The 21,351-nt window shown below is 40.9% G+C and overlaps 1 protein-coding gene across 2 annotated transcripts in view; it reads left to right on the forward strand.

The window, feature by feature from the left end:
* The window catches only part of PCDH11X (protocadherin 11 X-linked), a 513,039-nt gene that overhangs the window by 229,646 nt on the left and 262,042 nt on the right, over positions 1-21,351 (forward strand). For both annotated transcript variants that reach the window (XM_075435305.1, XM_075435306.1), the window contains exon 5: positions 21,176-21,247. In XM_075435305.1, coding sequence (XP_075291420.1) covers positions 21,176-21,247 — 72 coding nt within the window. The remainder of the gene's footprint in view (positions 1-21,175; positions 21,248-21,351) is intronic.

The following is a 21,351-nucleotide window of genomic DNA, read 5'->3' on the forward strand; positions in this document are numbered from 1 at the left end:
AGTACAGAAACGTAGTGAGAGCATGCAGGGATGCGACGAGGAAGGCCAAGGCTCACCTGGAATTGAAGCTGGCAAGGGATGTCAAAAACAACAAGAAGGGCTTCTTCAACTACATCAGCAGCAAAAGGAAGGCTAGGGACAACGTGGGGCCGCTGCTGAATGAGGCGGGTGTCCTAGTGACGGAGGATGCGGAGAAGGCAGAGGTAGTGAATGCCTTCTTTGCTTCAGTCTTCAGTGCTAAGACTGGCCCTCAGGAATCCCAGGCCCCGGAGGTAAGAGAAGAAGCCTACAAAGAGGATGACTTTCCCTTGGTCGAGGAGGACTGTGTGAGGGATCGCTTAAGCGATCTGGATGTCCACAAATCCATGGGCCCCGATGGAATGCACCCACGAGTGCTGAGGGAGCTGGCGGATGTCATTGCTGAGCCACTCTCCATCATCTTTGAGAGGTCCTGGAGGACAGGAGAGGTGCCCGAGGACTGGAGAAAGGCCAATGTCACTCCAATCTTCAAAAAGGGCAAGAAGGAGGACCCAGGGAACTACAGGCCGGTCAGCCTCACCTCCATCCCGGGAAGGGTGATGGAGCAGCTTATCCTGGAGGCCATCATGAAGCAAGTGGAAGAAAAGAAGGTTATCAGGAGTAGTCAGCATGGATTCACCAAGGGGAAATCATGCCTGACCAATCTGATAGCTTTCTACGATGACATGACTGGCTGGGTAGACGAAGGGAGAGCTGTGGATGTTATCTACCTTGACTTCAGCAAGGCTTTCGACACAGTCTCCCATGATATCCTCCTAGGGAAGCTGAGGAAGTGTGGGCTGGATGAGTGGTCGGTGAAGTGGATAGAGAACTGGCTGAATGGCAGAACTCAGAGGGTTGTCATCAGCGGCGCTGAGTCTAGTTGGAGGCTGGTGACAAGTGGTGTCCCTCAGGGGTCAGTACTGGGCCCAGTCTTGTTTAACTTCTTCATCAACGACCTGGATGAAGAGTTAGAATGTACCCTCAGCAAGTTTGCTGACGACACCAAACTGGGAGGGGTGGTAGATACACCAGAAGGCTGTGCTGCCATTCAGCGTGACCTGGATAGGCTGGAAAGCTGGGCAGAGAGGAACCTGATGAGGTTCAACAAGGGCAAGTGCAGGGTCCTGCACCTTGGGAGGAACAACCTCATGCACCAGTACAGGCTTGGGGTGGACCTGCTGGAGAGCAGCTCTGCGGAGAGGGACCTGGGTGTGCTGGTGGACGACAGGTTAACCATGAGCCAGCAGTGTGCCCTGGCTGCCAAGAAAGCCAATGGGATCCTGGGGTGCATCAAGAAGAGTGTGGCCAGCAGGATGAGGGAGGTTCTCCTTCCCCTCTACACTGCCCTGGTGAGGCCTCATCTGGAGTACTGTGTCCAGTTCTGGGCTCCCCAGTTCAAGAAAGATGAAGAGCTACTGGAGAGAGTCCAGCGGAGGGCTACAAGGATGGTGAGGGGACTGGAGCATCTCCCCTACGAGGAGAGGTTGAGGGGACTGGGCTTGTTCAACCTGAAGAAGAGAAGGCTGCGAGGGGACCTTATAAATGCCTACAAATATCTGAAGGGTGGGTGTCAGGAGGATGGGGCCAAGCTCTTTTCAGTGGTGCCCAGTGACAGGACAAGGGGCAATGGGCACAAACTGAGGCACAGGAAGTTCCGTCTGAACATGAGGAAGAACCTCTTCCCTCTGAGGGTGACGGAGCACTGGAACAGGCTGCCCAGGGAGGTTGTGGAGTCTCCTTCTCTGGAGATATTCAAGACCCGCCTGGACAAGATCCTGTGCAGCCTACTGTAGGTGACCCTGCTTCGGCAGGGGGGTTGGACTAGATGACCCACAGAGGTCCCTTCCAACCCCTACTATTCTGTGATTCTGTGAGTGGATCTGACACTGCTGATCTCCAAGGAACGGAGTACGTAGCAGTGTTCACTGTTGTAATTCCTTCAGTACAGGCTAGAAGTTATAGCTCTAATGTCTGGATGGGAAGTGTGTTACACTATTGTAATTGGAAATCCATATAATCAGATGGAGAGTCTTTTCAAGATGCTGACCCCTGTCTAACAGCACAAAACAATTTTTATTGATGGTGGTAATCCAGATGGCTCGTAATAGATAACTGAAAGGACAGAAGAGGAAGTGAAATTAAATAAACATTTGAAGTTCGTCTCTTACTGCGAGAAGGGTTAGTTTAGTGACTTAAACACTGGCGGTTCAGTAGAAGGCCTACTTGCTCTATTGTGTCTGAAATGGTGAAGAAGTTCTTCAGCTTAGAAAAGAGAGGAGGAAAAGCCGTGAAGAAAGTACTTGAACATGTTTTTAAAAAGAAACCCACAACAATGCAGTTTCTGACAAAAAGCCAGAAAACAAAAGTTTTCATCCGTTCTTAAAATAAAGGTACACCCACAAGGACTATTAGTGCCATGTCAGCCGTAATGGATCTTTGTAGTTCTGCAATTATGTTGTACCTATGATGTTTAAAAATATTTTTGAGACACTGGAGAAGGTTACTTGATTGAAAAAGGAGGAAAAAAAGCTATCAAAACTAGACACTTTGAGATGTTAAATTCACAGTAGTTGCGTAATTGAAACAAATGAAATTTGTTGTACACTTATGTACTTTAGTAAATTCTTTTAATTGGCTTATTTACCTTTAAAAGATACTGCACTGTTTATTAACTAAGTTAGTATGTATGTGTATATCTAGAGTGCAAAAGAAGGATAAATGTTAATTGTAAGTAGCATTATTAATTGTATACTAAAATTAACTATAAAAATTGATACAATACTTATAAATTGATATGCAGAATGTTTTATGCCCTGTAGGAAAATAAGCGTACTCTTGTAATGCTTATTAATATTTTATGGTATGCCAGAACTCGGGGACAACTAACATAATGTAAATAAAGAATAGCACAGACATCTCTGGTTGTTTTGTTCTTCGTAAAGATAGTGGACACAAAAGATGAGCTTTGAGAGTTCCTTGGGAAAGTAGATCTGAGCTGAGAGTTTGGGTTTTATTCCAACACGAACAAAACAGTAAACTAGGGAATTTTGAAGAATTTCAGTTACGTTGAAAGTATTCTCACTTTCTGACCGCTGTTGTTAGGGCGTATGGACAGAGCATGCCATTTCATACTGGTGGGATGTTCCTGCCCATACCAGTTTGTGGTAAGCAAATTTATTCGGGCTGGAACAAGTCTCTTGGTGACAATTTCTGTAAAATGTGGTTTTTGTGCTGCCAGATACCGCAGTGTGAGTTCCATACAAAAGGGCATGTATTCCTGGTTTTCTGTAAACCCAGGATATTTACGGGTATGGGATATCATAGTATTGTTTTATACTGGTAGGAGTCTTGCAAACAAACATAAAACCCTTTAATACAGCCTTACTAAAAAGGGTTTAAAAATCAGATTCCAGAAGAGACTCTTCCTCACACACGGCTTTTTATCATGGGCTGATAACTTTAAATGACTAGTCATCCTTATGTGAAAGAAACCTAAACACGTATGTGTCTGTGTGTATGTGTCTAAGCTACGAACTCCAACAAACCCCCAGACTGGGAAACCAGGACCAAAGAAGCAAAAGAGGGATGGATGCAGCTGTGGACTACTTGTGCTGGAAAAACCTCTTCTGGCAAGGAGAATGGCTATGAGCTACAGTTGAATCTGTTCTCTCACTTTCACAAAGTCATATACAGTCGGAAAGAGAAAAGCTTTCAGCTTTGGAATAATCTTTGGAGTGGTACAATCAGTTTGGTTTCATCCCCAGTAGCAGGGACTGGGGGGTTACTAGTAGAGTACTAATACATGAATTGTAACTTTCCCCTGGCTCAGTGTAGCGGCAGCAGTGGAGGGCAGCTGGCACGTAACGCTCCGTGCCAGCCTTTTGGCTGCATTGCCTTGGTTTCCACTGTGCTTGGTAGCAGTTAATGATTCTGATGAAGAACTTGGCTGTAACTTTTAACCCCAGGTTGAGAAGGCCAAGGTGCTTGTGTTTGTTGTCAGTGCTGCATTTGTAACAGCGTGTATTTGTTGCGCCTCTCCGAGGTGATCTCCTCTGCGCGTTTGGCACAGAGGGCAGTCTCACATATACGAGTTTCAAATTCAGCGCGGTGTGCGGCACCGGGGGTGTTGGGTTCGGTAGTTAACTTCTCTAGATTTACTCACACAGCCGATCGGCACTGGCTGAGAAGGAAGTGGATGATTTACGAATGCTAAGGGCATGATTAGGATGAACCTGTTGACATCTAAAAGCAGAAGAGTGCACATTGAGCCTCAGGAAACCGTAAAAGCTTTTTACGCTAGTGAATGCTTACTGTGCATTGGGGAGCTGACCTTAATGCACCAGCACACTTAATTTTTTTTTCTTTTAAATTGCCTGAAATATTTTTTTTATTTTATTATTTTTTTACTTCTCCGTGTTAAAACTGTTACAACCTACAGCTTTTTCTTAGAGAAATCAATGAACCCGAAGTTTTCTGAGAGTCAGAAACTAATTTTCCTATATTAACACACGGGATTGGAAGCCAACTATCACAACATGCTCTAGCAAGTACAGGACAGCAGATCTCCTGTTACTACCTTATGGTTTCTGCCGTGAACTGTTTTTATTATTGCTGAAACAGTTTACCACACTGTGAAACTCACTGAAATGGTAACTGTTGAGTGATTTGAGAGTTCTGCAGGTTTTGCTGGTGCTGCAGTCATGCGATCGATTGCGATGTGAAAGTGGGCTGCCATGAAATGCCGTGCTGTGCCCTGCCTGCGCCAGGGAAGTCATGGCCTCAGAGCTCTGACTTTCGGTTACTGCAATTAAGTCACTGGAGCACACACACAGTGACATCTTGGCATAGCCCTGCTTGTCAGCAGGACATCTTGTGTTGTTCGGGGCGTTGTTTCGCTCTGGAGACAAGCTATGGTTTGCCAGCTTACATCAAACGTGCGCGGACAAATGCAAATCTGCAGAAACAAGAAACACTGTGTTGCTAAAACCGTAAAGTACATCAGAAATAACATGGGCAAATGTGAGTTGTTTATGAAAAATGTGTTAGAAGTGCTGTAGGGTGGAATTATCACTTATAAAGATCTTGCTCCCACAGTTTAGAATATCTTAAAGGTGCTGGAAAATACAGTTCTGCACGGCTCTCCAGACATCATGTCTATTTTATCTTAATTATTATAGCTCTGAATATTGTTACTCTTTAATGCCATGTTGTGAAATCCATTATGTGCTCGGCACTCCAGCCATACAGCACACAGGACATTTTCTTTATTCCCTTAGGAACCAACATACTAATTTAATCGATTCGCCCCACTTCTTAAACTAGAATTTTGCAAGCAGTCACCTTATAATTTACTTGACCTATAAATACACCTGTGTGTCAGGACATATACCCTCTTACGTCGTGCTTTTCATTTTCTTCTAAGATGAACAATGCCATTCATTTTAGTATTTCTGTAGGAGCTATGTATTTACCTTATCTGTATCCCTTTTCTTCCTGCCTCTGACCTACCTAATGACGTGATGTTCTTTCCAAGATACAAAACCATCTCATGAGAAGCTGAGATACTGACTTGCTCCAGAATGTCTGAACAGCATGGTCTTTGGTTGTGGATTGTGACAGCAGTCACATGCAGTAGAGTTTATTTATAGTATTTGTTTGTGTGGCTGGCTCTAGTCATTAGTCAGCTGAGATCAAGTCCTAGATCCTGGTTTGTTTCTCCTCTCAATACTTTTTCTCGTATGCTCTGTAACAGTAATGCAAATGGAAAGAAATGAAAGAAGAGTTCCAAAACTGTAAGATGGAAGGTCATATGCTAAGAGAAGTTCTGACTGTGGTGCATGTTGGGGTGGTGAGCGAGTGGAGAACCTCGACTGGTTTCAGTAACTCCTCCATGCAGGGAAGCTTATTGACGGTGTTCCCACCCTCCTCCAGCTCTGATGGACAGTGATGGCAGAGAGACTGGGAGCGCTGACTGGTCTGTTGGCTCTGTCTGAACCCAGCTGTGATGGCAAATGCTTAGTATAAAATGAGTCTTTCTCTGCTGCCACACAAGACATACAAAAAAAGGAGAAGGATGATTTCAAGTTTCCTCTTGCAGGCAAGAGGTAAGACTTCAGAAAAGTTGGAGGAGGCAAAGGATTGATTTGTTGGGAAGGATAGTTAGAGGAGACAGCAAATCAATTTACTGAAGCAAGAAGTTTGTGGGAGGGTCTGCTAGGACTTGTGGCTAGGTAGGACTACGTTAAATGATGCCCCAAAGTAAAAGGATGTAGATAAAGGTGAACATCTCTGAAATTAAAGGAGGGAATGTAGGATTAAATGCAGATCTCAAAGCAGCAAAGAACCTATGCTTGTTCTTGCGAATTTATGCTAGAAGTCAATTAAAGAAGCCAATTGTTGGCAGAAAATTGCTTGAAGAAATTTGATGAACTAGAGGTAGCTTCATAAGGACTGAGAAAGAAAGAAGAAGAAAAAAAATTCAAATTCCATTATGTTTCTGGGAGAGAAATGTTGTTATTGTTTAAGTGAATCTGATTTCTGGTTGAGATATAGAATGTTAAACTTTTGTAAGGAAATGGCTATTTAAGACTTTACTTGAGCTGTGTAATTTTTTATAGCCATTTTAGCCTTTTATGGTAAGGTTCTTCCATGCTAAGTTTTGCTGAAACAAACTGGTTTGCTGAAAGTGAATCAGTGGTATCTGACGCTGCAGTAGAGTATTCCTCTAAAGAGGCAAATGTAGGAAAAACTTGTAAATAGGGAAATAGAAAAGTTATTGCTGGAGTGGATTTTTTTCTATAAATCCTGTGATTTTGTTCATGCATTTATAGGTACAACCTGCAGGGAAGTTTAAATATTAATTTCTTCTAGTGAAGAGTTCTAGTTCCTCTGTGTGAGGAGCTGGGTAATAGGGGAGGGACACGTGATTTAATTCTTTGGCGTGATTCATTGATGCGCTAAGTATAATATGGCGTGATACTTTGCTATCTTATATTTAGTGCTGTTGACCTTTATGAGATGGGTTAAAAAGAGTGAAAATTCACTGATGTAACATAGTTCTTTAAAAATTTCTGTGGAACAGAGGTACGAGGTTAAGTATAATTCCTCACACAAGGATTCAGGACAATGCAGGATTAGGTCTGTTGTCTTAAAGTTTGTATTTGTCATACATATTTAACACAGAAAATGGCTCTGCCTGTTTTATTTGATCTTCAGTTTTCCAGAATTCTTCCTCCATCCCTATTGATATATCTTTTGTCTAACATCAGCCGTGTGACACGTGCTTATTTAGCTATGTATCAAAAGCAGCAGGTTTTGAGGGAACCCTTTTATGTCATTTTCTTTGTGTGTCATTTACCATTTTTACTAATTATTTTAGCTGTGACTTTTATATTGGCAGTGGTTAAATTTTCTTAGTAAAATCAGTGTATGTCTACAAAGGAGAACAAATGTCTTTTCCCTGTTTCAAAAGGTTTGTCTGTTGGGGCTTTTCAGTTAGTATCTTAATCAGCAGTGTCTCTTAGCACCCAGTGACTGAGAAGCAGTGACATTTTTGTTCTTCTCATTTTCATTTTTATTCCAACTTCTTGTTTGCTAAAGAAACATCGTGGGATGATTGTTTTAGAATGTTGTCAGCATAGGTTCCTTGGGCTGACTGAGACAAATCTTGCCAAGCATACTGGTGCCAGGTACACTGCTGCACCAGAATTGAGCGTAGAAATTTTGAAGGGCATGAAATGTTGATGTTGTTTGCCTTTTGAGTTGCCCTTCACTGATATTGAGCAGCGGTGTATGTGCTCGACTGCGTAGAGAAGGAAAGGGAGGAGCAGCTGGGGTGTTTGTACAGCAGCCTCTGTACTGCTTGGGATTGCCTAGAAAATTCCATTTGGTTCAGTCAACAAGTTTTACGCTGCCTCTTCTTTCTTTCCAACTGCTCCCTTTGAGATAAGTCTGGAATAGTAAAGAAGGAAAGATATTTTTACCTTTGAATGCTGAGACCTTATACATGTATAGATAGATCATAAGAGCTTTACATTCTTCTAATAATGAGTTTTTATCGTTATTTGTTTATGTTACCATGGGACTGGTGAGAATAGTTAAAGAATTGTGGGACAAAGTGATTTCCATTTCCCTACTTCAGAAAGAGATCATTTAAATAAATTTTCTTTGATTTCTTATGGTGGTAAAGTTTCAGTTGACACATAATATTAACCTTTCCTTGCATTTAGAAAAACAAGCTGTAAAAGCAGAGAATACTGACAAAGGATCTTTTTTGTTATATTGTGGGATGGTTTTTTTTTTTGTAGTGACCCTTGGACCCATATTTCCCCTATAAATGTTTCTTGTGGTGAGTTCAGAGTTTTCATTTCAGTAATGCTCCATGGGGTGTAGGAATTGGAAAAATAAAGAACATAATCTGAAAAGGTCTAAGGGCCACTCTCCTGTAAGTCGTGAGTGTTTCATATTCTGTAAGGTTTTGGATTTACACCAGCAGCAGGTTCAGTGCTATAATCCTGAGATAACAGTAAGTTGTTTTTTGTTTTGTTTTGTTTTTTTTTTTTTATGGAATACATAAATCATGGGAATTAGAGAAGCTCATACAAGACTTGAATAACCCTTTAGAAAATTATCGCAATGTTTATAAGTCAAATTATTCCCAGTCTATTGCATATGGACAGAATAATGCACTCTATAATAAATTAATAGAAGTGGCTGCTCTGTGTGATTTCACTACCATATATTATTTCACTGAAAGTGTGCTTAATCTAAGACAAGTAGCATTTCAGTCTAAATAGTGTAGAAATTCAGTGGTGGCCATTTTCTGTGTTTTTGCTGTTGTTTCACATGCTCCAAATGTTTATTAGCAAATCTCTTAAGTGAGATACGCAAAACCCTCAACTTCCATCAGAATGACACTTCAATGATTTTTTTATCTCATTAACTATTTCTAAAAGCTTAAATTATTCCTGGAATACATCATTTGGAAGAATTAAAGCAATTCCCCCTAATAAGCAAACAGCCATTTTCTTTAACGCGTTTAAAAGCTCTGTCTACAGAAGAGTATCTGCTTTGATACTGTTTTCCTTAATCTATTAGGATGTACATTTTTTTTATACAAAATAAAAACGGATCGTTTAAAGGGATCTTGGGTTTTGTAAGTTCATATCTGTGACCTTAGCTACGTGAAATTAGGAATTCCAGGTTTTGCACTTTTTTTCAAACTTGTAGAGGTTTGGTGGAAAAAATGGAGTTCTGAATCTTGCAAAGCTTCCTGTATTTGTTTGTAAGCTGTCTCAAACTGAAGTCTCTGCTATCATGTCTTCACTATTTATGATGTACAAAATAGCTAGAATTAAACCAGACCAGGTAAGTGTACATGTTACCACGTTTTGGATTCAGTATTAAAAATCCTTTGTTAACATTTTTGCTGAAATTCCAAGAGTTTCACATTCATCTGCTTAGGGCCAGAGCTTGTACCTGAGATGTCAGATTACCTAACTCATTCTCTCAGGTTTCATCTGCCCCGTATCTGCAACGTACTGCTGGGAAGTCAGCCGGAGAAAAAGAATTATTTGCAGCGATTTAGAAAAAAGCTTGACTTACACCGTGTGTTGCTTAGTAAGTGTATCTTCTACAATGTAACAGAGTCTGTCTGTAAAAATACGTAACAAATCAAATACATTTTCATCTAGAACATCTGAAATAGAGTCTGTTTGTAAAAATACGTAACAAATCAAATACATTTTCATCTAGCGCATCTGAAATATTTGAATTCTGGTGTGGCTCTGGAAATCAGAGAGCGCGAGCGTGTGCGTGACTATGCATCTGTTTTAAAAGGTGTTTTTTCCAAATTGTAATCTTCTACATTATGAAATCTACTTCCAGTGTTCTGATGTATTACTTTATTATGGTAGTTTTCTTCCTAATCTTATCAAAGAGAGGGTATTTTGTCTCTCATCTTGGCACTAGGAATAAAAATTGTATGTTGCTTTAAAAATTACTTTTTGTGACTCTGCTCGTTAGTTGGCCGGTTTTAAACCAGGAGAATGGTGTTTCCACAGGAGTGATGCTAATATCAGTTCGTTATTGTTTTTTTTTTAAACAAAAGGACTGTGCTTGAAAAGTTTTCCACTGCAGACCTTACTAGTGGAAAGGGACCTGCATACATAAATTTAATCATCTATTGGTGGAAGACTTGATTTCAGATACTATGTTCTGGGTTTTCTTTTACTCTTTTCCCCCACCCTGCCCTAAGGGGGAAAACGAATCTCTCATTCAATAATTCATGAATAACAGAAAATAAAATAGAAAACATGGAAAGTATCCTGAAATGTGTCTGAGAAAGTGTGTGTCAGGATTAAAATAAGCTTTCAAATAGAAGTTGAGAATGCACTTGGACTAAGGTACAATACAGTTGGTAGAAGACAGTCAGAAACTGATTTATTTTAAGTGGAGAAACCCGCAGGATGAACTTTAGCCGTCCTTAACGCCACTGTGACAGGTGCTTGTCAGCTTTCTGCAGTACTTCGGCAATACTCCTCCTGCCTCACCCGTTATTTAAAGACCTCAGATCTGCCCTGATCGCTTTGCATTCTTAATTCTCACCCCATTTATAAAACCTATGGAAAGCATGGGTTTTCTTTCTTCTTGTGCTCCTTATTTTACCTTCTAAACTTTATCTAGCTGTCTTCAGTTACAATAGCAATAAAATTTTGCAGTAACGCAGGCTTCAGCACAGGCTCTGTGATCCCCGTGGATCTCTGATCTGCGCCGATCACCCTGCTGCCGTGTCGCGGTTGCCACGCTCACTGCTGGGTACAACACGAGTAAAGGGACTCTGCTGCATGCCCGTGCTCTAAGCATGTTTCTCATCAGAGTATGGACATAAATAAGAGATGCATCAGAGGTAATACTTGTATTAAGTACTTGAGCTTTAAAGCCATCCCACTATCTGGGCCAAGGGATCTCGTCATGATGTCTAGACAATCATAAGAGCGTATCTATGTTATAACTTCCCTCAACACAAAAAAGAAAACACAACAACAAAAAAAAACAACAACAAAAAAACACCCACCCCTCCCAACTTAAACAGAAAACCTCAAAAAAACCCAATTCAAAAGGCACTGGGAGTGCTGCTGAGCCTGCCTGCCCTGCGGTCCTGCCCCCCAGCCCAGGCACACAAGCCTACTGTCAATATGGGGGCAGTGAAGTGTCCATGATTTCTGGCAGTGTTGTACCCTGGCCTCACAGGCTTGTTCCTTGAGAATCCTTCAGGGCTTCCAAACCCTCTTGCTTCAGCGCATCCGCCGTAGGCGATGTCCCCAGCCCACCGAGGCGGCTGCTGAGTTGTAGGTTCCCTCCTTCCAGAGAGGCGGCATAGCAGACAGAATTATATAGGTCACCAAGAGAAGAAATTTCATAATGTTGTTATTTATTAAGTTTAGCTGAAAGAAAAAAAAAAAAAAGGTTAGAATTTTATAATTCTTCTTGGAATAGAGTTACTGTTCCCTTGACAGCAAACCCCTTTAGAACAGCCAAATGTATGATATCAAGGTAGGATTTTTCCTATAACTTTAGAAGGGATTCCTGACACAGAGTGAAGTTGGGTTGGTATAACATAAGAGTGTTAGGGAAAATGTGGTGGGACTGTGTGGACATCTGGGGATAGCAGTTTTCCCACTGGAACAAGTAAATAGGTGATTTCATGTTGTTGTTATTGATGGGAGGCTGACATGCGTAGTTGTCCAAGGAAAGGGAAAAAGCTCCAGGGAGGCAGGTGGGCACCAGTTTCTTTTGGTTAACAAGAATACAATACAACTTTAAATGGGTTTTATGTAATAAGAATGAGAGTTCAGACTCTGTGCTGACCACCTGTAAAGTAACAAATGACAGTAGTATGTGATTACATATATTTATGCTTGGAAAAAGACTCGTTAGTGTTTTTCACAAGTTGTTCTGTTACAGCTCACAGACTTGCCTGGCTTAAGCAGTGTGATGGATCTCCCTTGCGTTGACCTGCCTCAGAGTAGGTGGAGGTACTCATACCTACCCTTACCCTTGGTGACTCCTACATGCGTTTCCTCATTCTTTCCTATTTTACTAGTTACACTGTTAGCATTCCATCTGAATTCTGTGCCGTAGGTTAGGATACATGTTGAATAACTTACTCAGAGACTTGATAAGAAAAAAAAAGAGTATTTCCAAACATAATTCTTTATCTCCTGAGAGATAAATTATGGTACAAACACCTGTTTTGGACATACTCTTGCCCCCTAAAGAGCTATCTGACTATTTTACTTCATATACTAAGAATTACAATACATGCTAGAAAAATCAAACGTACTTTATAAGACAAATAGTCGCAGCTGGGGAGAAGGAATATAAATAGGGTGACATCAAATGAAAAGAGCTCATGATCCAACAAGGCTTCTATAGATCATGTTGTCTCTAATGTCAGGAGAATTGCAGATTAGTCTTGCTGCTCTTTATGAGTAAGCCTATTTATCAACTTTCTGGAAAAATCTAATTTAAGGTGGCATATTTTCCTCAGTTCTGCCACACTTCAAAGTTTAACATATAGGGGTTTGTCAGCCATTCTCTCCTGGCTATAATCGGCATGCGAGATTCCCATTCAGGCCTTTCTCCACCAGCCACGTCCGGCCTACTCCTGGCCAACTCTGATAATGTGATTTAAGTTTGCTTGATTAATAAAGTAAAAAAAAAAACAAACTAGGAAGGCTTTGCTTTCAACACCTTTATCCAATTCAGACTTAATGTTCTGAGAGAAAGAGACATTTAAATTGCAAATGTTGGGTATAAGCAGCTGGATTTCTGTGAATTTGAACTTAGTCACACCACAGCGAAAGAAGATGACAAGCCCCAGAACAACCCCCATTTGGAGGAGGTGCATACCAGCAGAGGCTGTGCTGTTTTTCCTGAATAACCTACGGAAAGAGAAACTGTTTTTATGAAGGGCTATACCAAGAAATGTGCATTTTAACAACTCCAGAGAAAATACGCAGGAATATAAAAACTTGTAGTTTCGCTACCATGTGCTACATTTTTAACATGATGCTTTACAGCTGAGTCACAGAACGGGATTTATGTACATTGGTATTCATTCTTTAAAAGCTAAGTAGAGCTCGGGCAACTAAAACAAGCTGTTTGATATTATGTTCTTTTTTTTTCCCCTTTCACTTGATGTAAAAATACCTTAGCGTATAATGTCACATTAGTTTTATATGTGTAAATACTTTCAAGTCAGAACAGGTAGTGTGAGCGTATTTTATCAGCTATTACCACTAAGATTTTTACATATACGAACTGAAAAAAAAGTTCTGTGCTTATCAAAATTTAAAGTAATTTTGCCCTTTAGGATTATCTGAGTTTTTGGGAATGCCTCTGTTCTTATATCAGAAGGAATTTAACTATGCAGCGATTAAGAACTTTTTTATCATTTCTAAAATCTGGGAAACTTGTTCAAGTATGTCAGTAATGATGTGCAAGATAAAACAGAAGAGTAACACAGTGTCTGACTGTTACTTACATGTAACAACATCAGTTGAACAATGATATCTAGAGAAGCACATGCTCATAGAAAGGCGTTTTCTTAGGCATTCCAAAATGCTGATGTTCTTACAGAGAGCTTTAGGATAAATCCGTATAATTCTTGTGCATGACATTTTGAAAAGACCAGAACAGTGAATATAGCACCTGAATGCTTTTAAGTCAAAAGCTTTCATATGCAGGAAATAATGTTTCAATTAAAAAGAGAGAGAAAGGGGAGGTCATTTGACATTACTGCATTGCATTCAAAATCAGGAAAAAGAAAAATGAGAGCAAATTCAAGGGGCTGATGACTTAAAGCTGAAGAGACTTAAATGTATCGCTTGTTCAAAAAGTTGTGAGGTCACAGGTTTAGTACCAAATTACTGTATCAAGTCTTGGAACTTGGTGGTCTCAGTCTCCTGGCTTTTGAAATTTTGCTATTGCTAGTTACCAAGTGCTTGGGTTTATTCTCCATTGTTCCCACTTCAGCTTGGTTATCATTAGTGTATGAAACCTATAAATTCCTTCTACTGTAATTTCAGCTGTGAAGATACTGTGTAAGATTATAGATACTGACAGCAGGTGGAAAGAATTTCTATCACTTAGTATATTGACTTTGCTTTGTGCTTTTTCGTGTGAACTGTATTTGATATGCAATTAAAAGTATATATATGCACTTGTAAGATTAGTGAGCATTTTAATAGCACATACAGTATCTGACATTTCTCTGAGGATGGAGAGGAAATCCTATCTCCTTGTGTAAACCAATAGGATGCATTTACCCTAAAATTGCCCTTGAAATAGCTACTTTTTCTAGTAATGTTTGGAAACATTTCTTCCAAATGACATGTCTTTACCTGTAAGATGTTTGATCATTGAATCCTGAAATACAGGTTTGGGGTTTGCTTATGTTGGGTTTCTTTACAGCACCACTAAGAAAAAGGAATCTGTTACGTGGAGATTCACCACATATGGATGGATTTGCTAGCAGTATAAAAAGCATTGTTCTTCTGTGGATGACCTCCTTGCACAGAATGATAGTTTTATCCTTCTCAACATCATTATGTTTGCTGTACAAAAATCCTGCTGTGCTACATCATAATAACATGTAATCTTCTTGCTCAGTTTAGCTGAGATTTAAGGAGCCGCTGTTCATGGAAGCAGTTTTCTAAAGTCTGATCTATAATTTACCAGAATCAACCAGGCAAAAGAGCAAGAGGCTTTATAAGAGGGATACAGCCCTTAAAACTCTTAAACGAAGATTAGTTTAAAGTTTTACAATCCGGTACAGAACCATCTGGCAAATCTCATGTCAGGCTTTGTTAAACCTCTGAGCTTTCCTACTACGCTGCAGTCACTCAGCCCCCACCCCACACCCTGCCTTTAGCTTCCATTCCCCTGTCTCCCGCCAGGCACCTGCTTTACTCCTAGCTATGCTGGAACAAAAGAAGGACATAAGTAAGCAAAGGGCTGATTTTGCTCCAGGAGTAGTAGAACAGCTGTAAGCGGTGGAGGCCGTGGGTGTGCAGCACCTCTAGAAATCATGCCCTTATAATTGCTGGCTGGCTGGATATGCACTGGGTGATTTATTGCATCTTTGAAGAGGTAATTGCAAGATAAAAGCTGCCTGTTGGCAGAACCATTAGAGACTTGCTGGGTTAAATTGTGGCTTTTGAGGCCAAGGAATCACTGAGAGGACATATAGCAACATCACAAGGCGTTCTGATACTTTCAGAAAAGGAGCTGCAGTTGTTAGAGCCGTAACAGTGTGGAGTTGTGTCAGCGGTGGTTCCGGGGTGCAGTTTGGTGTGGCAAGCCAACTGTGCCCATCGTTCCTAAATCACATTTCAGGGCTCTGGACTGTGGGTTCCTCCCCGATACCTTCACAAAGTGCTTTTTATCTGTGAGTTCCAAGTTGTATTTTTGTGTTTTTGGCAAAAGGCAAACCTAATGTGTTTCTCGAACAAAAACCCTCCTGTGTGAATCCTTACTTGATTTCAGCTGTCCTGTGGCTTTCACATACACTGATGTGTCATACAGATTTAATTTTATATTTATATAAAGCTTGGAAACATAGAATAAAATAACTTAGTCTAGCAATATGTTATATGAAAGTAGACTTTCTTTGCTTAAATTAACCCTTTTCTTTACCTTTTGCGTAAAGGGTCTTGGGAGGCTGAAGGGGAGAGGACTGCAGGAATCCAATTACCTGAAGTCAACTTACAGGCAAGGAGGCATTGTTAATGGAGATAATCTCCTTCTCAGGCTTACAGCGCTTCTGTCTCAGTACGATAATAAAGATGTTCTCCCTGGACAGTGAAATTAGTGTACGTGGTTTCCTGGTTATAATGTGGGACAGAAAAATAGTAAAGCCTGCAGTTCCTGTCTAAAACTGTAGCTTTTGGCTGTATACTTTAAGCTTAACTAAAAAGACAAAAGCTGCCCCAAATAAACGTGTGCAATCCCAACCAGATTTCAATAATGTAACATAGTTAATATACTATGTACAAAATGCCTTTTGCTGTTTGCTTCCTAAATCTCACTTCAAGCCATAGAATATTTCAGCTTGAAACACAATTTCATGAAGCACTTTTTTTTCTTTCTTGTAAAGTGCATGAGTGGAACACTTTGAGTCAGACAATCTTAATGCTGTCATAGCAATTTTGTAAGGCACCAGAGAAAAATGCATTGTATTATCTTTGAATTTCAGCCTGCTTTTGCTACTCCCAGCAATCAATAACCATTAGAAGTGTCGGTGCTAGTATCCGTCTAGATAATTTTAGGGCTTTTCCAGAAATCAAAATACACAAACCAAAATTGTCACGTTGTAACTTTTTCTTTACTTTTGAACTCTAATAAATCCAGATTTGCCTGGAAGAAAAGCAAAAACATGTCAATAGGGAAGTGGGATGAAAAAGATATGACACCTAGCTGAACACATCCCATAGTTAGTATTGGAATGAAAAGTTTGAGGGCCAGAACAAATTCCCTTTGCAGCCTGAAAAAGTGATAGCCATTGAAAAATTAGTCATATCCATGAGTCAAGTTACTAGAAATTTTAATGCTAATTTTAAAACCCCAGCTCATGAAGCTGAGGTCAACCAATTGAGTATAACTGAACTTCTTTCCAGCAAAAAAGGTGGGACTTTCCCAGCGTTTTAGAGCATCTGTTTTATATTAGAGGCGGCTGCCTGGTGGCATGGGAGTCCTGGCTGTAGGAAGCGATGGGATACAGCAGGCCCTGCAGCCAGGGCTGCAGCTCGGGCTGGGTTCGGCAGAGGCAGAGAGCGGGCAGCTGCCTGCCTCTGCCTGCGGAGCCAGGCGCTGTTTGCGTGCCCAGCTGGGGCCAGCAGCTTCTGCTGGTTGCTGCTGGTCGTGGGGTGGCAAAAGGGAGAGCTCAGTGGGTGCCAGTCAGACAGGATCGCAGGGAACCGGCATCCCTCTCCCTCGGTCACCTACATCGCACCTTCCCGGCCGACACACGGGGCTGGCATGGCAGGATCCCGGGCAGAACGAGCGGCACCAGTAGCTTAGGGCTGAGAGAGAATGGGGCTGAGTCTGCTGGAGAAAATAGATTGAGCAAATTAGCAGAGTCTTGTTATGGGTCAGCCTAACCTGTACAGGCGCCAGGAGCTGCGTAGCGTGAGGGGGAGGATGCCGTCGGGAGATCTCCTTCTGTGCACGTACACTTGTGAGGTTTCTGTGAGCTGTCTCAGGTGCACAGGAGACTTCTCCCTCATATTTCAGAGTGGGGACCACCGGCGTGGCATCTTAAAGATAAAAATGAAGTCTGACTTAAAATGATGACTTTCATAACCTTTAAAATCTATTTCACGGTTTATTTTCTCTTGTAGATTTTGGAAACCTGTATACTACCTGTCAAGCTGTCATAAGTAATTATATGTTTGTTAACTTATTGTTCCTAATAAACAACAGGAAATATTCATGATGAATTCCATTTTTCTCTAAAAAAAGATTTAATAACTACTTTGATTAAATATTAAAGCTTTCCTTTGCTGTTACAACTAGGCAGAAAATTCCAAATATCAGCAAAATATTTTGCGCACAATCTTTTTCCTACCTGGCCATTATGCTGGGCTTTATTGATTGCTAACGTAATGGATCAGGGTAATTTCTAGGTGGTCAGGTGGAAGACAAATGTGACTGGCTGTGTGATGAATCAGCAGACAAAAACGTCTTTCATGCTGTCTCACTGAAAATACCCGAAAATTGGACTTTCTTTGGCTCGACAGGATTGCCGAGCCTTGAGGAACAGTTGGTAGGAGTGGTGTGATTCCCGCTGGGCAGAAGGGATTGCTGAGATAAAGGAAACTGCTACGGCCAGCAAGACCTGATGTGGTTTCCCGTCTTTTTTTGCCTTCCCTGGTGCCCATACAGGGTGTCAGATAGTGATGTAGAGCAAAGAAGTCTCCCTCAGCTCCGGTGGAGGCGGATCTCAGAAGGTGTTGGATGAACGGTAGGAACTGAATCAGCTGTCCGGGTACGGCCCGTGCTCGTGGAACAGTAGTTGGATGTAACAGAAGTGACAGGTGGCTCATCAAACATGAGAAGAACCCAATTTATTCCAGAAGTCAAGCCTGCCTGCTAGAGAAATTGTAATCGGTGCGTGTACAAGAGCTAAGGGAGCTTTAATGGCACTGCTGAAACCATAATGTAATATCCAGGTTGAAATCATTCCATCTTTATCTCATTACGAGTACAATTTTCTTCTATGTGTGAAACTTAAATGTCAAATTGAGGAAGTGGAGGGAACATAAACAAAAGACTGTGGGCATATTCCGTTGTTTCTTTAGAGGAATTGTAGAAGCTGCAGAAAGCTGTGGGAAGGTGCTCCAAGCAAAATGCGGGGATAAAAGCTTCCAAAAACTTCCCGCTTTTAGTAAGAGCTTCTTTATCTGCGCTGAAAGAAAGAAGCTCCCGGGAGGATTGTCTATCATTAGCACATTTTTCTTCTTAAAAACAGAGCAAAGAGAGCTAGTGAATAAGTGCAGCTTGCAGGATCCATTAAGACTGTGTGTATATCTCAGCGAGTGGTAAGTAGGGAGCTTGTATACTAGAAGCACAATTGCTGGAGTAGCAGGTAGTTCAGAGCAAGTATTCGCACAACTGGAGTTTTGCAGCGTGCTGAGTTGGAAGCTGCAGCAGATGTGCTGCTAGTTAGTGGTACAAGTGCTGGTTCATTGTAAGCTATCTGGCATGGAGTCACAGCTCACATATGAGAGGTTTTGTGCCATTTTGTTCTATGCTGAGAAGTGGCAATACAAATACGCTTCCAGTTTCTCCACGGCAATCCGGATCTGTGCTGTCTTTAAGGGCTTTTAATTTCTAGAGCTCAATCTATTGAGTTCCGAAACAGCATTGTAAAAACAGAATGAGCGCTAGAAAGACATGTACTGTGTCTGGAGAGACTGGAGGGTCTGAAAGCGGTTACTGCTTTTTTTTTTTTCCTTCTTCCACGTGCTCCAGGATGCAGGCTCCTGACGGACTAGGAGTTGACCCAGAATCTGCTCTGGTTTTGCTCTTGTTGTGTTTTGTCACTGTTTTCTGACGCTTGTCTCTGGAAGGGTGAAAGGGTCTCTTTGGGCGCGGGGTAGCGGAAACAGTAGGAAGGAAATGCAGAACACAAGGTGCTAGTCTAGAAGAAATCCAGCATTACGAGGTGTTTGAGTCTTCACTAAGTCATAGCTAAGATTTAGAGCATGGTTTTCAAGTGTCACCCAAGTGTTTTGAGTGTTGCCTTGCCTAAATGTACTTTTGCAACCTTTTTCTTCATGTACCCATGCACTTGCTTTTTCCTCTTGCTCTCTGCTCTAAAACAAAACTGACTGGACAAATGTTGTGTAAAAAAAAATGATATGAAATTCCAAGGAACACTATTTCTTAAGAAATGGTGTGATTTTTTTTTTTTTTTGAATGTCAGTTCCTGGTAGGTTATCCCATGCGGAGTTATTATGGTATCTTAGCACTACAATTGATATGTTTAATAATTTTCATTATGTGTTTGGGTCCCTTTGATGCTTGATTATTACATTTAAAGAAAGATTATAAGGTAGAATACATTTGCTTTTGAACATGTGAAAAACACAACTTTCCAGATGCATTCATTTTAACTCTGTTTAGCATTCACTAAATCTGTGGTTATTTCTTTTTCCTTTTGAAATGCACTTACTGTTCTATTTCAAGAATGAATCATGTTCCGTTGCTACTCCAAAATATAACAAAACAAAAATGGTAAAAATGATTGCCTGTAATCTATTATTACAGGCAATCCAACCTGCCAAAACAAAATTGCCATTTAATAAGGTGGTTTTCTGAAATGAGCCCTGTGAATGCTCCATGCTGACTAAAGTTGCCCACAAATTCTGTATTAAAAAAAAGTTTCCTTCTAGGTGACCATATTTTACTGTATATGACAGAAAATCCAATGGCATACCTCTCCCTCTCTTTGTCAGACCTTGCAGTCTCCATGTGCGTTTAGCTCACTCTGCTGTGGGACCTGGATAAGACGCTATTTATATTACATGTTGTCAAAGGTCTTATCCAAAGGGTAGCACGTTACGGAGGATGTATTTCAGGAGGAGGAAAATCTTGGCGCTGCTTAAAAAGTGTATTTCAGCAGAGGACCTTTTTCGTGAATGTCACTGTTCCCATTTTATGACAGAAAGAATTTAGGGACAAAGAAAATATGTGAGACTTGTCAGTATTTTTGCAGCAATGTGCAAAGTTCCTTCCCTGGGGAACTTGTATGGAGAAAATTAAAAGGAGCCAACATCCTATTCAATGCCCAGTCACAGTGCTCAAAACTCTTATGTATTTATTATTGAAACAGAGCCGTTACAGATGTTAATTATTGGAATGATGTTTTGGCAATATTAAAAAGAGAAAAAAAGAAAAAAAAAAAGAAAGGAAGCGTGAAGGGTCAGCAAATCTAATTCTATGAAGACTACTTTAATCTTGCTTATACCAGCTTTTGATTTGGGGTGGTCAGCCTTGAAATATTCCAAGGCAGTGAAAAGTTGAAGAGACAAGAAGCTGTTGACTGCTCAGTCTTCTGGCTCCAGCTCCAAAGAGCGTTAAGGAAAGGCAAGGGTCTCTTCTGAAAATATGGCTCCTTTGCCCAAAGAATGCAGACTTTAAAAAAGCTTTCCATAATATTTCTTTTAATTCACCTATTTAAGTTAGTTCCACTGCAGTCGATGCCCTTCTGTCAGGGTGTTCACTGAACATAGCACAGCCCAGGGAGGAGACGGCAGAGAAACCACGATCAAATTCTCTCTGAAATTCTGCCACTGAACTTTATTCTGTTGTCAAATCATTTCATATTGTCCGAGGTTTTCATCTGTACACACAGGTGAAAGTGTGTACCCCATGCCTTGAAATTTAAAGCAACTTTATAAAAAATGAGTTACTGAGCTGCGAAAATATCAGACCTATAGTCTACTCCAAGTGTATGCAGTTGTGATACGTTACCGTGATTTTGTCTGAATTTTGTACTTGACTGTTTTATTCCCTCAGGAAAAATTAGTGCTGAATGCAGAGAGTGGTTGAACATATCACTGATGAATGCTTTTCTCTCTCCTAACAGCACACAAAAGAAGTGGGAAGGCCACAAACTCCTTTGAAAGAAACAGCCTTGGAGCCTTGGACTCAGCCACAGGTAGGCTGGAACAAATTTTGTGATGATGGTTGTTTTCTGTAACGGTGGTTTCTGTATGACTTAGTAGGATCAATCTGAGGCTCTAAAGCAAGGCTGCAACAGGT

This window comes from Opisthocomus hoazin, chromosome 14 (genome assembly GCF_030867145.1).
Source record: "Opisthocomus hoazin isolate bOpiHoa1 chromosome 14, bOpiHoa1.hap1, whole genome shotgun sequence".
Classification (NCBI taxonomy): domain Eukaryota; kingdom Metazoa; phylum Chordata; class Aves; order Opisthocomiformes; family Opisthocomidae; genus Opisthocomus; species Opisthocomus hoazin.